We start from the raw sequence: 18,404 nt of genomic DNA, 5'->3' as shown, positions 1-18,404 counted from the left end.
TCAGATTTTCAAAATATAGGAAAACAATCATTTGTGTAACAGTAGCTAGCTAGCGTAGCATTTAGCGTTAGCATTCAGCAGGCAACATTTTCACAAAAACCAGAAAAGCATTAAAATAAAATCATTTACCTTTGAAGAACTTCAGATGTTTTCAATGAGGAGACTCTGTTAGATAGCAAATGTTCAGTTTTTCCTGAAAGATTATTTGTTTAGGAGAAATCGCTCCGTTTGGTGCGTCACGTTTGGCTACCAAAAAAACCCGAAAATCCAGTCATCAAAACGCCTAACTTTTTTCCAAATTAACTCCATAATATCGACTGAAACATGGCAAGTTCAAACCCCCGAGCTGACAAGGTACAAATCTATCGTTCTGCCCCTGAACAGGCAGTTAACCCACAGTTCCTAGGCCGTCAATGAAAATAAGAATTTGTTCTTAACTGACTTGCCTAGTTAAATAAAGGTAAAATAAAAAAAATGTATTTTTCAATCCCTGAACTTGCTTCCTGACTCTGAGTACATCGTTATACTGCATTAACATTCTACTTTTTAAAATTAATCTTAGTTTAAGGAACTATATTGTGGCCTTTCATGGCTTCCTGTTTCACCATGGGGAAAGGCAAAGAACTCAAATGAAGAGACAAATCCCAATTACACACTGGCAACAATTAAAACCTGAACACCACTTGCCTGGTAGAGGACCCAAGTGTATAGATCAGTATTTGTATTAACTATTTTATACAGTATTTTGTTGCTTATCTTTATCAAGGGTGCCAATCATTTTGGATGTGTCTGTACAGTACATTGCCATATTTAATTATGGGTTGGAACCTTCCCAACAAGTCAGTTCATCAAATTTCTGTCCTGCTAGAGCTGCCCAGGTCAACTATAACTACTGTTATTGTGAAGTGGAAACGTCTTGGAGGAGCAACAGCTCATCCGCAAAGTGGTAGGCAACAAGCTCAGAACGGGACTGCTGAAGCGAGTAAAAATCTTCCGTCCTCAGTTACAACACTGACTACCGAGTTCCTGCCTCTGGAAGCAATGTCAGCAAAATAATTGTTCGTCGGGAGCTTCATGAATTGGGTTTCCATGGCCAAGCAGCCCCACACAAGCCTAAGATCGCCAAGCGTCAGCTGGAGCTGACATTGGACAAAATGTGTTCTCTGGAGTGATGAATCACACTTCACCATCTGGCAGTCCGACAGACAAATCTGGGTTTGGCAGATTACAGGAGAACACTACCTGCCCCAGTGCATAGTGGCAACTGTAAAGTTTGGTGGAGGACAAATAGTCTGTGGCTGTGAAATTCTAGACGATTCTGTGCTTCCAACATTGTGGCAATAGTTTGCGGCAGGCCCTTTCCTGTTTAAGCATGTCAATGCCCTGTGCACAAAGCGAGGTCCATACAGAAATGGTTTGTCGAGATTGGTGTAGAAGAACTTGACTGGCCTGCAGAGCCCTGACCTCAAAGCAATCGAACACCTTTGGGATGAATTGGAACGCCAACTGCAAGCCAGGCCTAATCGGCCAACATCAGTGCCCAACCTTACTAATACTCGTGGCTGAATGGAAGCAAGTCCATGCAGCAATGTTCCAACATCTCGTGGAAAGCAATCCCAGAAGAATGGAGGCTGTTATAGCAGCAAAGGTGGGAACCAACTCCATATTAATGACCATGATTTTGGAATTAGATGTTCGACAAGCAGGTGTCCACATACCTTTGGTCATGTAGTGTATACTGTATATGAAATAGAAAACAGATGTTTATACACATGAATCACTTTATTAAGGGAATGATTAGAGAAATGTGTTGTAGGGCTGATTTTACATGGCAAATATTTCATTAGACATGACACAGACAAGCAGTGATCCTTCACAATGCCCATCTTAGAGAGCTCTGGCAGGGTTTGGAATGGTACAGTACAGGTGGCTCCTTACAGGCTACAGGCCTGCAGCTTCTTGTCAGCCTGCTTCAGAGACACCCAGGTGTTGAGCATGGAGGCCCGCAGTTTGGACCACACCAGGTGGTCACTGAGCCCAAAGATCTGAGCTGCAAACTGGGCTGCAGCGTCAGGGGAGAAGACTGTGGAGCAGCCAAGACCTTTGGGAGAGAGGAGCAGTCAGGGTTAGGGTAAACACACAGATTAATTTCAAGGAGAATAACCATACATTACTGTACACACACAGCAAGACAGACCACATGGAGGGATGTACTCACCGCTGGGCATGCGAAGAGATGACCAGATGTCCTGTGCCCCCCAGTCAGGGGTGATAGGAGGGCAATTGATGACTGGGTAGGCTGTGTTTCCTGACATCACTGGACCAAGGCCATTGCTTCTGCCCGCCACAGCCACAAACACAGTTGGTACTCCGTCTCCTGGGAAAATACTGCACATTAGCCCACCCATACAGAAGAGTAAAATGTATAATGTTTTATATTAGATAGGCATTATTTTAGCCAGTATACTGCACAGTTACTCCACATACCGAGCCATTATTCAAAATGTATGTACCACATAATCTTCCACTTTCAATAAACATAAGCAGGCAACGGCTTGTACAATACTTGAACAATCTATGTAGAGAGGGGTAGCTATGTTCTTGTTTTTTTGTCCACCCACACCAAACGCGATCAGGACACGCAGGTTGAAATATCAAAACCAACTCAGAACCAATTATATTCATTTAGGGACAGGTCAAAAGGCATTAAACATTTAGGGCAATTTAGCTAGCTTGCTGTTGCTAACTAATTTGCCCTATTTAGCTAGCTAGCTAATTTGTCCTGAAATGCACAAGGTTCTCTACTCTGACAATTAGTCCACAGATAAAATGGTCAACCGAATTAATTTCTCGTCATCTCCCCTCCTTACTTCAGGCTTCTTTTTCTTCTTTGGACTTTATATGGCGATTGGCAACCAACTTTAATAAGGTGCATTATCACAACCGACCTCCGTTCATCTTTCAATCACCCACGTGCGTATATACTCCTAAATTCCAACGAGGAGATGGGAGGCAGGACTTGGAGCACATTGAGCGTCACAAATAGAACTAACTTCTATTTTAGCACCTGGCAATGCAGATGCTCGTTGGCGCGCGCGAGCAGTGTGTGTGTAATGATCGAATATCATGTATGTGTACATTTATTTTGCAACGCTCGCACATGCAACACAAGCGGCATGGTCAGCATGTTAGGGGTTGCCAGTAAGGTTAGGGCTATAAGGCTGAGCTTAGCCCACCTTCGTATTCAGCTTTGATGCGAAGAGTCTCGTCTGGTCCTTTGTGTGCAGAGGTGACTCGGAGGACACAGTGGATTCCGTAGGAGCCACAGGCCTTCCTGATCTTCTCACAGTGAGCTAGGTCAGAGGTGGAGCCCATCAGAACCACCACTCTGCCACAGGCCTTGGGCTCCAGCAGAAGCTAGGGACACACAGACACCCCGTCAGTCTCTACTGAATGCCAGACCTAAACTATTTCACTATGGGCTGTACATGTGTCATGTGACAGATTCAAACAAACTGGGTTAAATTGACAGACGTTGTGAGGGAGTATGCAAATCTGAGATTACTCGGGTTGATCAAAGACTGGTCACAAAAAGGTTGAGCTATTTTAAATGCTGGGATTCACGTGAGAATCGCATAATGTATAGGTTATAACACTGGAATGGACCTCAATTAACAGACAAGTTCATGTTAAACTACCTGGGCCCAGATTCACAAATTTCTTAACTGCCATTTTTTCCTTAACAATAGATTTAAGTTACTATTCTTCAAAAAGGTTCTTAAGTATTTACATTTCGCCTTAGAAATTAGATTATTGAAAATAAAGTTATTGGAAATGTTGTTAATTCCAAGATAGCTAAACCCTTGTCTTAAACTCAGGGCAGTGAGATAAAAAGCTCATGAAAGCAATTGTTTAATTCACAAACTTAATCTGAAAGTTTCAGTATTGATCATTTTAAACCCAAGAACATGTTTTAGAACAGTAATCTCAGTAAGAAATAAGATAACATGATTGCCATTGCTAGCTAAAATAGTTGCATAGCAACACACATCTTAAAGACATTTAAGAAGTTTGTATGAAAATCATTAATCCTTAAAATATTGAGGAATTGCACTTACGAAGTTCTTATTTTTTCTTCTTAAGAATCTTTAAGTTTTTGCATAAGAAGTGCTTTGTAAATCTGGGCCCTGATCCTCTATCATTACAGTATGTTGATTCAAAACAAAGTAGTGGCTGTCGTCCTGATAAGAGATACAGCTAGTCAGCTCCTGTTATTTTAGGCTAAAGGGCACCGGACTAGTGGGATACACAAAGCTAGCCTACCTTCACTCTTTCAGAGACCCACTCAAAGTTTTTCTTCACCATCTGCATGGCCTCAGGAGTCACCTCCTTCAGGTCCCGGTACACCTGCAGAGAAGAAGACACAGGTTTATACTACAGTTAACATGGTGCAACTCAAAATCTGAGGTGGTTAAATTATGGCAACATTAGCATTTTTCCATAAAGGGAAGGCAGGATAGCAGCATTGGACAGAGCTATGCAGCAGACCATCTCACCTGTTTGTCTTTCTGCTGACTCCGATCTCCCGCAGGCCACAGCCTCCAGGAATCATTGTCAATCACATCAGCAAGCACAATTTCTTTGGTGCGCACATTCACACCAAACTCAATCTGTCAAACAGTCAGAGAAATGCATGTTAATTAACGGGAAGACATTCAATTCAAAACTTCCAGAACTAACTAAGAGCAAAACAATGGTCCACTTCATTACCTCCCCTGACCATCTGAGGGTGGTGCTGAGCCACATACCTTCATATCCACCAGTGTGCAGTTCTGGGTGGCCCAGGCCCTCTCCAGAACCTCAAAGATGGCAACAGTGCTGCGGTTCATGATGTCCACCTCACAGCGGCCGATGTTGAGCCCAGCCAGAGAGAACTTAGTCTCCAGCAGCTGCTCCTCCGACCACTGAGGGTCATTGTTGGCATCATCCTAAGACAAACAAATAGTAACCAAGATTTCAGATAACGATGTAAACTGTAGAACACGGAAATATTTGTATGAAGATTGATGATGGATGAAGCACCTAACTTGCAATGTTTTCACTTGAGCGGAAAATGAATGTGTGCAAATTAAGCAGGAAGATTGGATTATCAGAGAGACTTTCTCTGCTGGGCATGATTGGACAGATACAAATACACACAAACACCTTGAAGAACATCTCCATTTTCAGAGGGGAGAACCTGTAGCCCTCCTTGACGCCTGGGTTCCTCTTCAGGAAGGATCCAGTAGCCACCCGCCGGCAGACCCACTCAATGGGGATCATCTCACAGTGGGCTGCCACGAACGCAGTCTCCGACTGCTGCTTTACAAAGGCTGTCTTAATGCCTGAGGTATAAAAAGAACACAAGGACTTATTCAGCCATTGGTGATTAAACAGCACCACTACTACAGCTGTGAAGGAAGCCAATTATCAGTCATTCAGGGAAGCCATCGTCTTAGATGAAGGGGAGGAAAGGGGGCTGGGGTGGGTCACGTTCTGTTTGATTAACAGAAGCATGTTCCGAGTCACAAGGAATTCATTTCCACGGTTTAGCTTACATCATGAGGGACACACTGGATGCAATTACCCCCATTTCTTTTAAAATTGTTGTGATATGGAGAGTCATTTCTGAACAGAGTGTTTAATAATGGACTACTGTGATCTCAAGGTCAAAATACAGGAATGCAACATGACCTGGATACCCAGGACAGCCCCCACTGTGGTCAGTTACAGACAGAAAACTCACTAATCATAGCTGTTTGTTCGCATTCTAGCTTGCATTCTAGCCTGTGGAAAAATGCACTCATGAACGTTGGCACAGCCAGACACACATACATACATACATACATATTCTCACATTACCATAAAGCTTTAAAATTGATTACAGAATATTATGAATATATGGAGGAGGGCACATCTAAACTAGTTATCACACTCACCGACACATAACCAAACTAATCCGTAACATTAACAAACTACAATCATGAATGATAATTGAAAACACTGTAGCCAGAAGACTCACCCGCTTCCTGCAGTAGCTTGAAAACACAGCTCGTGGTTCTGTTTGCTATCGCGGCCTTACCCTCCATCTGGTCCTTCCTCACCGCATTCCCGGCCGTAATTTGGTCCTTGGACTGGACCAGAACATGGCCTGGCTCATCCACGAGCTCGAATATCTGCTTGGTCTTTCCCTCATTTAGTTTCTGTCCAAGTTTCAGCACTTTAACAGAAAGCAGAAAAACATCAGTACGAAATCGACGCTGCAACACTTATTTACGGAAACGCGGGTTTTACAGTGGGAATCCAATTATATTGTCACTCCGACTTGATGCTGTTTGCAACTGAAGAAAAATATGTTGTACAAGTTTTATTTTACACGAAACCATACCTGATGCAGGTGCCATGTTGGTAGATAATCTGAAACCCTGAAAAATAAAGCAAGTAAAAAGTTAAATTAAATCAACAGTGTGGGAAATGTACACCAAAAATATCTTACTTTCATCTATAATTCTCGCCACTTTACCTGCAACTCGTGGATTCGGCGCAGAAAGAGAAATGTGCTGCAGGAGTCACGACTGATTTTCTGAATCCAGAAAAGCCAATTACAATTTAGTATTGATTCAGGAATAACCAATTATAGTAATGTAGGCCTCACCACGTGGGGAAAACTTTTTTTCTTCCGCTGCTCACCCCAACATATCAGATCATCCCAAACACTGACCTAGTTGTAAAATAGGTGTCTTTGATTTTTTAATTTTTTTTTTTTTACTTACTATCTGTTGAATACTTTCAAATAATTCTAATAACTTTATCACCAAAAAACATAGGGTGAATGACTACATATCGGTTCTCAGTCAAAGTCCTAATCGATATGAGTTTGTATTACTTTCGCAATTTGACACAGAGTCAGGGACGTCAATGAAGTTCCCCATTTTGTATCCCTGTAGGTTGAGCCCGTTCGTTAAGCCGTAGCTCTGTTGTCAACACGTGGCCAGTGTTTGAAGCGTGGAGATAGATACACGCTGTGTGAAGTCGACAAGCACCGGAGGCCCAGGAACTTAAGAATGAGCGAGTTCGAAGAATCTGGCATCGGAGAAGAGTGCGGCGTTTTCGGCTGTGTTGCCGCAGGAGAATGGCCAACACAACTAGAAGTTGCCCAAGTGTTAACTTTGGGACTTGTCGCGCTACAACATAGGTGAGTTGATGTTTTCTAGGTAGCAAATTTAAATAGCGTCGTTAACTTTTTTTATAGCCATCCGCTAATCACAAATTCCCACTATCTTGCCCATAATTGATTAGCTACACTGCTATAATGGTTACAACTTTCATCACTTAAAAAATGCATTGTAGTTCGCAATGTCTCAAAACAACGTGGTGTGGCGTCAACGTTCCACATTGCTTTTCAACTTTTTTATTTATTTAACTAGGCAAGTCAGTTAAGAACAAATTCTTATTTTCAATGACGGCCTGGGAACAGTGTGTTAACTGTCTGTCTGTTCAGGGGCAGAACGACAGATTTGTACCTTGTCACCTCGGGGGTTTGAACTTTCAACCTTCCGGTTACTAGTCCAACGCTCAAACCACTAGGCTTCCCTGCCGCCCCAACTTTGTACATTGTGTTACGTTGTTTCCCGTTAAAGTATGGCGATCTCTGGACTTCTTTGGATTCCAGAGTGCTACATTTCTCCAATGCAGACTCCACTCAAATCTTTCTTAAAGGTATTGTGTGCCACAACTTTCAGACACATTTACTCCTATTATATACAACAGTCAACTGGTTACAATGATAACATCATTTGTAACATTCGGACGTGATTAGGCCTACCTGTTTTTGTCGGACAGAGGCTGCCATTGAGTAGACTGAGTTGATCTCTGTAATGGGAATGTTTTGTTCCTCCTCCAATTTGCACTGGAAATCAATACTCTCAGCACAGCTGCTCCCAGTATCATTTTTCTTCACAATTCTACAGGTATCTAAAGAAAACAAGGATTCAAAAGGGCTAATACATGAGAGATTGAGTTGAGGGGTTAAATGCCTTCATCATTGATTCATCAATCACTTTTGTGTAGAAGTCTGATTCTTGACCTTGGTCCTCTCAAGTTGATTGTGATGATGTGTTCTAAGAAAACATTTCAAAATGTATACTAAAGAATGTGCAGATTGCAATCTTATTGTTCTGCGTTTTGAGCACATGGATACACTGAATTCAAATTGCAGTTTTGTAAAGAAGGCTAGTGTTTTTGCACATTCTCAGCAGTTTTGACTCCTCTCACCAGCCCACTCTCCCATGATTAGATCAGGACTCTTATTGGTAAGTCACAGGACTGACTCACAGTCACACGTCCATCATTATTCTGTTACTGAGCCTTTGGTCGCGAGTGGATTTAAAAATGAGATGAGACATAATTGTGGAAGGAGGAGGTACAATTTCAAACCTTGAATCAATGCTTTCCTTTTCAGTCCTCTTTTTGCAGTCAGATCCTGTCTTTTATCGGTATCAGAATTGTCTGGAAGGAAGACAGAGGCATGCAACATCACTAATGCACAATTTCATAACTTATTTTCCCCAACCAGGTTCTACTGGCTCAAACTACCAGCATTGGGGCTGATGGGGTTTATTTTTTTATGTTATAGTTTAGCTTGTTATAGGCAACAAAAGATGTGGGATATGTCTGAAGATGTAATGGCTTGCATTGGAGTGTCTGCTATTTTTTTTTATGGTCACCACTAAACTACAGCTGTGAAGGAAGCCAATTATCAGTCAATCAGGGAAGCCATTGTCTTAGATCAAAGGGGGCTGGGGTGGGTCACGTTCTGTTTGATTAACAGAAGCATGTTCCGAGTCACAAGGAATTCATTTCCACGGTTTAGCTTACATCATGAGGGACACACTGGATGCAGTTACCCCCATTTCTTTTAAAATTGTTGTGATATGGAGAGTCATTTCTGAACAGAGAGTGTTTAATAATGGACTACTGTAATCTCAAGGTCAAAATACCGGAATGCAACATGACCTGGATACCCAGGACAGCCCCCACTGTGGTCAGTTACAGACAGGACACTCACTAATCATAGCTGTTTGTTTGCATTCTAGCCTGTGGACAAATGCATTTAGTGGTGACTTTTATATAGTCACCACTAAATGATTTGGAGTGACCTTAGGTTGCTCTACAAAGGAGTCACTTTCTTACCTGTGTGTCTTTGTTTGTCCTCATTCTTTGGGATAACCTCATAGCTTTGAGCTGTGTAAGAGTTAACTGGACAAGTCATGGCATCTGTGTCATCCTCATACCCCATCATGGCCCCAGCCAAAATGGTGCCAGCCTCTGCTTGTTCCTCATATCCCATAGCAGGTCCACTATCTGACCTGGTCAAAATGGCATCCACCTCATCATAGAACCTCATGAGACGGCGTGGGTCTGTGCTGTCAGCCCTGCCCCTCTGTAGGGAGCGATACAGGTACTTGAGGTTCTTGTATTTGGTGTGACACTGCTTCCAGTCGCGCTCCACCCCCTGCTGCAGTAGCCGGCAGGAGATCTGCACAAAGATATCCCTCTTCCTGGTGGAGCTCTCCAGCTGCCTGTACACACCCTCCTCCGACCACACCTGGATCAGAGCATGCACCTCCTGGTCACTCCAGTTCCGGCCTGTGTCAGACACCGTTACCACGTGGAACTGCTCGGAGCTAGATTGATCCAATGGTGATAGATAGACTCCTAGGATGGGAGACAGAATGTAGAATAGAGTGAGCATAAGCAATTATGCCAAGCCCATGTACTGCACATCATTTCAGAAGGCTTTTCTGCTATAGGTTATTTGATTATACATACCTGATTCCCTTTGGTTTTGGTCTGTGTCTAGCTCATAATCGTCACTGTTGTCATCTGAAAGATGCATTGTTCTAGAAATGTTAAAAGTAGGTCTAAGCAATGTATTCATTCAGTATCTCATCACCAGCTATAAACTTGTAGTATTATTTTTTTTGTTAAAATCTCACCATCGTCTATCTCAATGACCAGGTCTCCTTCAGGTTCTTTAGACTGAGTCTTGCCTTCCAGAGGGCCCAGCCTCCCAGCTTCCTGGTCCCCTTCAGGTCCTCCCTGCATATCCTGGCCCCCTTCAAATCCCTTGTCCAGCACTATGGCCTCTACCTCATCAAAGAACTTCATGTACCTTCCTGGGCCACTTCCACTGCTGCCTGCAGCGTCCTGGGCACTCTTGGCTGTCTTGTACTCATACTTGAGGTTCTTGTATTTAGTCCGGCATTGTTTCCAGTTGCGCACCACTCCGAAGCCCCTCTGCATGCAGCGGGCCATCTCCTGGAAGATGGCCTTGTTGCGTAGCGTTCCTTTGAGGCGTTGGCGGACGTGGCGGTCAGACCAGACACAAAGCAGAGCTCGCACCTCCTCATCTGTCCAATGGCGGCCCCCCTCAGGGCCCACGTATTGGGCATAAGGGAGAGCCTCGTGAAGAATCTGACACAGGCCTCCTAAACAAACACACATGCATTTTTAAAGGAATGTCAATCAGGGGGTCCATTTTTTATATTGTCTGTTACTGATACTCTTGTTTATTTAGATTCAGTGTAACCCTTTTTCTTGGCTAATGGTATGTGACTCCAGTTATGTCTGAGTCAACATTTCTGTCATGAAGCGGCCTCTTTATCTAAATGAGGGATACCTCAAAGATTATGCTAATTCGACTACTTTTGTGTATACTAAACATCTTCCGATTTTATTTTATTGTAAATTAGTCTATAAAAGTCCAGTGTGTCAGCATTATACTATTTTTTTTCTCAGCCAGTACACTGTTCCAGTTTACCTTCCTGTATTATGACTGAGGAAGAGTGAGCCTCTTTCTCACTGGTAAGATCCTCCTTTTCCTCCCAGTCACTTTGGTTCATTTGGGTGTCCATCATGGCTGCTTCCCCCTGGCTGTAGTTGGTGGATGTGCCTGGCTGTTCAGCCTTCCTGCCCTGAAGTCCAAGCCTCCTGCACTGGGCCTGGCACTCCCTCCAGCCACGCAGCACGCTCAGCCTTTTCAGCTGCTCTGAGATGCATTCAAATGTGGCTCTACTGCATACACCTGAATGCTGAGCTGCTCCCAGCTCCCCCCACACTGACAGAAGAGCCAGCACCTCCATTTCCCTCCACTGCCCTGCTGCACCTGTCTCCTCCACCTCTAGAATCTCCTCCTCTTCACCTCCTCTTTGTCTCCCTGCTCCTTTCTCCATGTTTGAGCTGACCTGGAAATGCTTCTTTCTCTCCCAGCCCCCCTTCCTCTGGTGCCTGGTTCCCAAGGCAACCAGGCGGTTAAGCCGAGAGGAACGCCCACCAAATCAAAGCAGCCTCACTACTGGCTTAAGCTGTGTGGTGTGGGGGAGGAACGGATGGACTGTAATCCGAGAAGCAGCTTGGCAAATTTGCTAAGGCTGCAGTGCAAGGCCACTCCATATAAGGCAACTCCACTGCAGATACACATACCCCATCATTTGTCCTCTGTTCTAAAACACTTCTCCTTTACCAAACCGGTTAAGTCTGCCCTAAGACAGTATACATACAGAAAAGCTAGCCTCAAACATGTTGCATTAAGCAAATTGTCTTAAGACTAGAACCTAAATGTTATTCAAGCAATTTATTTGTCTTTGTTTATTTAGGGGTCAGGAAAGTGCTGGAATCGTCACAAGTAATGGAGTCAACCCACCAACATACAACACCCTCAAGGTAAAAATGTGTGACATACAGAACCATTCAGTATGAAAACATGAAAGAGAAACATGGCTATAATCACTCATTCCAGATAATGATGATAACTCAACATCCTTTCAGTGTCCTCAAACTAAGCACAATACCACCACTTTTACCACAAAACACATTAACATGTCAACTAAAGTCTCAGACGGGGAGGGAACCTGCTGTACAGAAATAAGACAACAGTTTGTCATCACGTTAAAGCTTTACTAATCACATTTTGGCTACAATTTGTATTTATTTTTATGAATGCACAAGCTTTTAGTTCAGTATGTGTGTCCAAGATGTCTGCATGTGTTATTGTTCTGATTTGGTATGTCGCTTCCCTTCACAGGGGATGGGGTTAGTGAACAATGCCTTTCCACCTGAGGACCTTCTGAAGCTGCGCTATGGTAACCTGGGCATCGGGCACACACGCTACTCCACCACGGGCATCTCTGAGCTGCAGAACTGCCAGCCCTTTGTAGTGGACACACTGCACGGCAAGATAGCTGTGGCACACAACGGGGAGCTGGTCAATGCAGCCGCACTGCGTAAAAAGGTGGGCCATGCTGTCATATGACTGTGTGTGTATTTGTTTATATTGTAGTTGATTATTGTGTTTTTGTGTATGAGCATACATAACTGTGTGTGTATGGCAGGTGATGCGTCACGGCGTGGGTCTCTCCACCAGCTCAGACAGTGAGCTCATCACCCAGCTGCTGGCTCTGACTCCGCCCATGGAGGAGCTGGATGCCCCTGACTGGGTGGCCAGGTCCATACTATGGCCTTCTAATCCATTCCAATAATACCCCATTTATTTTATGCCCTGTAAAGATCATCTTGATTGATTGTTATTCTTTCTATTGCAGGATAAAGAACCTGATGCATGAGACCCCTACATCCTACTCACTGCTGGTGATGTACACAGATGTGATCTATGCTATCCGTGACCCGTACGGAAACAGACCGCTCAGCATCGGACGCCTCGTCCCCATTTCTAAACTCCACACTGCAGGTGTTTTTGGTGCTTCCTAAGCGCTGCATGGTATTTGTGTGTCTTTGTCGTGTGTATTTTTGATTTAACTCATCTACGAGCAGAGTTACTAATCTATGTACAGTTAGTCAAATATATTGGCACACCAAATTATGATTCAGGCATTTTTTTGACTAAAGTAAAAAAAATATTTTTTGGGTCCTGTGCAATTTGTAAATCAAAAAAATACTTGTGTGAACACAAAGTAAAAAAATATATATAAATAAGTAATATTATTTTAGAAGAAATAGTGAGTCGTGCAAGTGTGCCAATATATTTGATCGCAACTATATACAGCTCTGGAAAAAAGAGACCACTGCAAAATTCAGTTTCTCTGCTTTTATTATTTATAGGTATGTGTTTGGGTAAAATTAACATTTTTGTTTTATTCTATAAACTACTGACAACATTTCTCCCAAATAAAAATATTGTAATTTAGAGCTTTAATTTTCAGAAAATAACAACTGGTCAAAATAACCAAAAAGATGCAGTGTTTTCAGACCTCGAATAATGCAAAGGAAAAAAAGTTCATATTCATTTTTAAACACAATACTAATGTTTTAACTTAGGAAGAGTTCAGAAATCAATATTTGGTGGAATAACCCTGATTTTAAACAAAATAAATGTACCCCCTTTTTCTCCCCAATTTTTGTGGTATCCAACTCCAGCACGGACTCGGGAGAGGCGAAAGTCGAGAGCCATGCGTCCTCCGAAACACAACCCAAGCCACACTGCTTCTTAACACAGCGCGCTTCCAACCCGGAAGCCAGCCGCACCAATGTGTCGGAGGAAACACCGCACACGTGGTCAGCGTGTACTGCGCCCGGCCCGCCACAGGAGTCGTTAGTGCGCCATGAGACAAGGATATCCCTGCCAGCCAAACCCTCCCTAACCCGGACGATGCTAGGCCAATTGTGCGTCGCCCTTGGGCCTCCCCGTCGCGGCTGGCTGCGACAGAGCCTGGATTCGAACCCAGCCCCCATAACCCTGATTTTCAATCACAGCTTTCATGTGTCTTGGCATGCCCTCCACCAGTCTTTCACATTGATCAAATCAAATGTATTTATATAGCCCTTCGTACATCAGCTGATATCTCAAAGTGCTTTACAGAAACCCAGCCTAAAACCCCATTGATGTTGGGTGACTTTATGCCACACCCGGCGCAAAAATTCAAGCAGCTCGGCTTTGATGGCTTGTGACCATCCATCTTCCTCTTGATCACATTCCAGAGGTTTTCGATGGGGTTCAGGTCTGGAGATTGGGCTGGCCATGACAGGGTCTTGATCTGGTGGTCCTCCATCCACACCTTGATTGACCTGGCTGTGTGGCTTGGAGCATTGTCCTGCTGGAAGCATTTTCCTGCTGGAAAACCGATGTTAATTGAAATGCATTCCAGGTGACTACCTCATGAAGCTGGTTGATAGAATGCCAATAATGTGCAACGCTGCCATCAAGGCAAAGGGTGGCTACTTTGAAGAATCTCATGTGAAATGTTTTTATTTGTTTAACATTTTTTTTTTGGTTACTACAAGATTCCATATGTGTTATTAAAAATTGTTTAAAGAAAAAACCCTTGAATGGGTAGGTGTGTCCAAACTTTTGACTGGTACTGTATATAAAATTGAGAGGATGGATGATTGACAAGGCCATATTGTGTCCTCTGTCAGGTGCTGGCGAGAGAGACACAGAGGGTTGGGTGGTGTCATCAGAGTCCTGCAGCTTCCAGTCAATCGGTGCCAAGTGAGCTCTCATCACCAGTGACCAACCTCTTATTGCCATGGCAACATGTGGTCCTGTGGCTCACAAGCTTCTCTCTCTCTCTGTCTGTTCCTTAGGTACTACAGAGAGGTGATGCCTGGAGAGATAGTCCAGATCTCCAAACACGGTGTGAAGTCCCTAAGCATTGTCCCTCGCCCCGAGGGAGACCTCCCTGCCTTTTGCATCTTTGAATATGTTTACTTTGCCAGACCAGACTCCATATTTGAAGGTAGGCATAGATAGTAGTTGTCCTGGCTAATAACACAAAAACGTTTTAAGTTGTAGTACTGAGTCAGTGAGAGTAGTAAATAGTTTGGCTGGGAGGTTACAGCACATTACTTGCTTTTTAGCTGATGCCAGACTAGCTATAGTTTCCTCAGTGTTTCCACCTGGTGTTGCAGGTCAGATGGTGTACACAGTCAGGCAGCGCTGTGGACGGCAGCTAGCCATTGAGGCCCCTACAGAGGCAGACGTGGTCAGCACTGTGCCCGAGTCTGCTACTCCTGCTGCACTGGGATACGCAGAGCAGGTGAGTCGTGGCACCTATTGAATGTTGATAGCAATAGGGTGCATATTCTGACTCGTGCATATTCATACAATATTCTAGGCTTCAGTTTGTACTCTTCTGTTCCATCTCTGCAGTCGGGACTGCCGTACGTAGAGGTTCTGTGTAAGAATCGCTACGTTGGGAGGACATTTATTCAACCAAACACACGGCTCAGGCAGTTGGGGGTGGCCAAGAAGTTTGGTGCGCTGACAGACAACTTTGCAGGCAAGCGGGTGGTGCTTGTTGATGATTCCATCGTCAGGGGCAACACCATCGCCCCCATAATCAAGTTGTTGAAGGAAGCAGGAGCCACAGAAGTGAGTGGCCCAGAGTTGATCATTATCAGTCCTGCTCTTAATATCAATTATACTGCATGTTAGTCTCTCTCTCCTGTTTATAATGGTTGATTACTCAAGTTTCAGTTAAGTTTTATTAGTCTTATGTATGTGATACGCATGGTATACATGTCCAATGAAATTCTTACTTGCAGGTTCCTTCTCGACAATGAAAGACGACATCTGGTCTCACATTGTCTGTCTGTAATGACCACTCATTTTGGTTGCTGACCTCCCCTCCCATAGGTCCACATCCGCGTTGCCTCCCCACCCATCAGGTTCCCCTGCTACATGGGCATCAACATCCCCACAAAAGAGGAGCTCATTGCTAACAGGCCAGAGTTTAAGGACATTGCTGGCTACATTGGTGAGATCCGGAATACTTATTATTCGACGTGTGTGTGTGGTCCAGATCTTAAAACGATGTTGTTCTGTAATGTAGGTGCCACCAGCGTGCAGTATCTGTCAGTGGAGGGCCTGGTGTCAGCTGTGCAGGGGGGAATCCCCTCCCTCCAGAAGGATGAGCGGATCAGCACCAACACCAAGGCCAGCAGGAGAGTGGGCCACTGCACCGCCTGCCTCACAGGCAAATACCCTGTGGAACTGGAGTGGTGACCGCTGACCCCAACCTCAAACCACAACCACTATCTTGACCACACTACTGCTGTTATTGTACTTAACCTAATGTCTAAAGTGTGAACCTTAACCATACTCTAACCAAGGAAGTGCCTCTTGGAGCCTACTTGGTCACAGTATGGGTGCCTGAGGCACAGCCTCACCTTGACAAGTAAACACAGAATTGCTGTAGCTACTACATTTTTGTAGTAGCTACAAGCTGTTACGGTTTGAGTCGTGCCTGGCCTGCTTTGGTCTGAAACCGTTGGGCCTTGATGCTTCCACTCTGGCAACACAATAACCTTATGCACGTCAATGTATTACATTTCAACCCAGCCTTTTCATTCCACATAATATTCCATTGTTATTAAAAACTAGCATTCTGACCCCTTTCTCTCATTGGAGAGCTTAGTTACAAGTGGCCTTATCAGCTGTAAGATGCACAACTTCAAACCAAAAACGTTATGTGAAAACAACTTGCTTCCATTTAATTTAGCCTTAAACCTCTACTAAATTGACCTGCAAATGTATTTTGCTTATATCCTGTATACAAAGTGGTTGAATCCTGTTTCCCTACTTTCAGACTAATCACTGTCCCTCCTGTAAAGTGCATACTACACTGAACAAATATAAATGCAACAATTTCAAATATTTTACTGAGTTAGAGTTTATAAGGAAATCTTCAATTGGAATAAAATCATTAGGCCCTAATCTATGGATTTCACATGACTGGGAATACAGATGCATCTGTTGGTCACAGATACCTATCCTTTGCATAGAGTTGATCAGGCTGTTGATTGAGGCCTGGCAAATGTTGTCCCACTCATCAATGACTGCAAAGTTGATGGGTATTGACAGGAACACGCCGTCGTACACATCGACCCAGAGCATCCCAAACATGCTCAATGGGTGACTTGTCTGGTGAGTATGCAGGCCATGGAATAATGTATAGGCCATTTTCAGCTTCCAGGAATTGTGTACAGATCCTTGCGACATGGGACTGTGCATTATCATGCTGAAACGAGTTGTTGGCAGCGGATGAATGGCACAACGGGCCTCAGGATCTCATTCAAATTGTAATCGATAAAATGAAATCATGTTTGTTTTCCGTAGCTTATGCCTACCCATACCACAACCCCGACCATGGGGAACTTAGTTCACAACGTTGACATCCGCAAACCGTTTGCCCACACTCCATACACTGCCATCGGCCCGGTACAATTGAAACCAGGATTCATCTGTGAAGAGCACACTTCTCCAGCATACCAGTGGCCATTGAAAGTGAGGATTTTCCCACGGAAGCCAGTTACGATGCCGAACTGCACTCACGTCAAGACCCTGGTGAGGACGCGCTTGCAGATGAGCTTCCCCGAAATGGTTTCTGACAGTTTGTGAGGACGTTTTTCAGTTGTGCAAACCCAGTTACATCAGCTGTCCTGGTGGCTCATCTCCAACCATCCTGCAGGTGAAGAAGCCGGATGTGGAGGACTTGGGCTGGCATGGTTACACGTGGTCTGCAGTTGGATGTACTGCCAAAATCTCTAAACCGCTGGAGGCAGCTTACGGTAGAGAAATTAACATTCCATTTCTGGGATCTTTTATTTCACCTCATAAAACATGGGAACAACACTTTACATGTTGCATTTATATTTTTGTTCCATGTAGATTGAAAGACTGAACATTTAATTTGTTAATTGTGCTTTCATTTTCCCCATCATGATAAACAATTCATGAATATGTAAGAAAACAAAAGCAATTAATATAAAATACTTTTGAAAACCTTGTATTTTTTTTTATTACAATTTAAGTCATTCAGTATTTATTATGCACTCAGTTATGAAACACCCATGGCAGTTATAACATCTATAGGAAATTCAATATACACTGCTCAAAAAAATAAAGGGAACACTTAAACAACACAATGTAACTCCAAGTCAATCACAATTCTGTGAAATCAAACTGTCCACTTAGGAAGCAACACTGATAAACAATACATTTCACATGCTGTTGTGCAAATGGAATAGACAACAGGTGGAAATTATAGGCAATTAGCAAGACACCCCCAATAAAGGAGTGGTTCTGCAGGTGATAACCACAGACGACTTCAGTTCCTATGCTTCCTGGCTGATGTTTTGGTCACTTTTGAATGCTGGCGGTGCTTTCAATCTAGTGGTAGCATGAGGCGGAGTCTACAACCTACACAAGTGGCTCAGGTAGTGCAGCTCATCCAGGATGGCACATCAATGCGAGCTGTGGCAAGAAGGTTTGCTGTGTCTGTCAGCGTAGTGTCCAGAGCATGGAGGCGCTACCAGGAGACAGGCCAGTACATCAGGAGACGTGGAGG

At 43.8% G+C, this 18,404-nt stretch overlaps 3 protein-coding genes across 5 annotated transcripts; 1 reads left to right on the top strand and 2 right to left on the bottom strand.

Moving 5' to 3' along the window:
- Positions 1-1,763: 1,763 nt before the first annotated feature.
- On the bottom strand, positions 1,764-7,906 carry LOC139409373 (multifunctional protein ADE2-like). Of its 2 annotated transcripts, none has more exons than XM_071154434.1 (11): positions 7,865-7,906; positions 6,563-6,622; positions 6,428-6,464; positions 6,062-6,259; positions 5,206-5,384; positions 4,809-4,988; positions 4,557-4,670; positions 4,324-4,407; positions 3,237-3,417; positions 2,219-2,377; positions 1,764-2,101 (listed from the first exon to the last, which is right to left on the bottom strand). In XM_071154434.1, exons 1-11 carry the CDS (start codon positions 7,889-7,891, stop codon positions 1,935-1,937), a joined length of 1,386 nt encoding a protein of 461 aa, XP_071010535.1. In that variant the 5' UTR covers positions 7,892-7,906; the 3' UTR covers positions 1,764-1,934. The 2 variants fall into 2 exon arrangements, with proteins under 2 accessions (XP_071010535.1, XP_071010536.1); XM_071154435.1 differs by lacking the exon at positions 7,865-7,906 and adding an exon at positions 6,695-7,184.
- LOC139409372 (amidophosphoribosyltransferase-like) lies at positions 7,022-17,977 on the top strand. Of its 2 annotated transcripts, none has more exons than XM_071154432.1 (11): positions 7,022-7,234; positions 11,697-11,763; positions 12,125-12,331; positions 12,432-12,544; positions 12,642-12,787; positions 14,473-14,545; positions 14,641-14,792; positions 14,965-15,092; positions 15,206-15,427; positions 15,692-15,812; positions 15,888-17,977. In XM_071154432.1, the coding sequence occupies exons 1-11, from the start codon at positions 7,104-7,106 to the stop codon at positions 16,058-16,060; spliced, it is 1,533 nt and encodes a 510-aa protein (XP_071010533.1). In that variant the 5' UTR covers positions 7,022-7,103; the 3' UTR covers positions 16,061-17,977. The 2 variants fall into 2 exon arrangements, with proteins under 2 accessions (XP_071010533.1, XP_071010534.1); XM_071154433.1 differs by lacking the exon at positions 7,022-7,234 and adding an exon at positions 7,622-7,758 and having other exon boundaries at positions 15,888-17,834.
- LOC139409616 (zinc finger and SCAN domain-containing protein 20-like) lies at positions 9,885-11,273 on the bottom strand. Its single transcript, XM_071155037.1, has 2 exons — positions 10,862-11,273; positions 9,885-10,529 (listed from the first exon to the last, which is right to left on the bottom strand). Exons 1-2 carry the CDS (start codon positions 11,271-11,273, stop codon positions 9,991-9,993), a joined length of 951 nt encoding a protein of 316 aa, XP_071011138.1. The 3' UTR covers positions 9,885-9,990.
- Positions 17,978-18,404: the final 427 nt, after the last annotated feature.

Source organism: Oncorhynchus clarkii, chromosome 5 (genome assembly GCF_045791955.1).
Source record: "Oncorhynchus clarkii lewisi isolate Uvic-CL-2024 chromosome 5, UVic_Ocla_1.0, whole genome shotgun sequence".
In the NCBI taxonomy this organism is placed as follows: Eukaryota; Metazoa; Chordata; class Actinopteri; order Salmoniformes; family Salmonidae; genus Oncorhynchus; species Oncorhynchus clarkii.
This window is presented reverse-complemented; position numbering and strand designations above follow the sequence as displayed.

Bases quoted from the DNA above. Each gene is read 5' to 3' on its own strand.
- LOC139409372 (XM_071154432.1), top strand. From the start codon at position 7,104: ATGAGCGAGTTCGAAGAATCTGGCATCGGAGAAGAGTGCGGCGTTTTC. The intron at 12,545-12,641 runs GTCCATACTATG...TTTCTATTGCAG, and splicing joins GCCCCTGACTGGGTGGCCAG to GATAAAGAACCTGATGCATG. The intron at 12,788-14,472 runs GTGTTTTTGGTG...GTCCTCTGTCAG, and splicing joins TTCTAAACTCCACACTGCAG to GTGCTGGCGAGAGAGACACA.
- LOC139409616 (XM_071155037.1), bottom strand. From the start codon at position 11,273: ATGGAGAAAGGAGCAGGGAGACAAAGAGGAGGTGAAGAGGAGGAGATT. The intron at 10,530-10,861 runs GTAAACTGGAAC...GTGTTTGTTTAG, and splicing joins CTCAGTCATAATACAGGAAG to GAGGCCTGTGTCAGATTCTT.
- LOC139409373 (XM_071154434.1), bottom strand. From the start codon at position 7,891: ATGGCAGCCTCTGTCCGACAAAAACAG. The intron at 4,989-5,205 runs GTGTTTGTGTGT...TGTTTGTCTTAG, and splicing joins AAATGGAGATGTTCTTCAAG to GATGATGCCAACAATGACCC. The intron at 4,408-4,556 runs GTGAGATGGTCT...TCTTCTCTGCAG, and splicing joins GTCAGCAGAAAGACAAACAG to GTGTACCGGGACCTGAAGGA.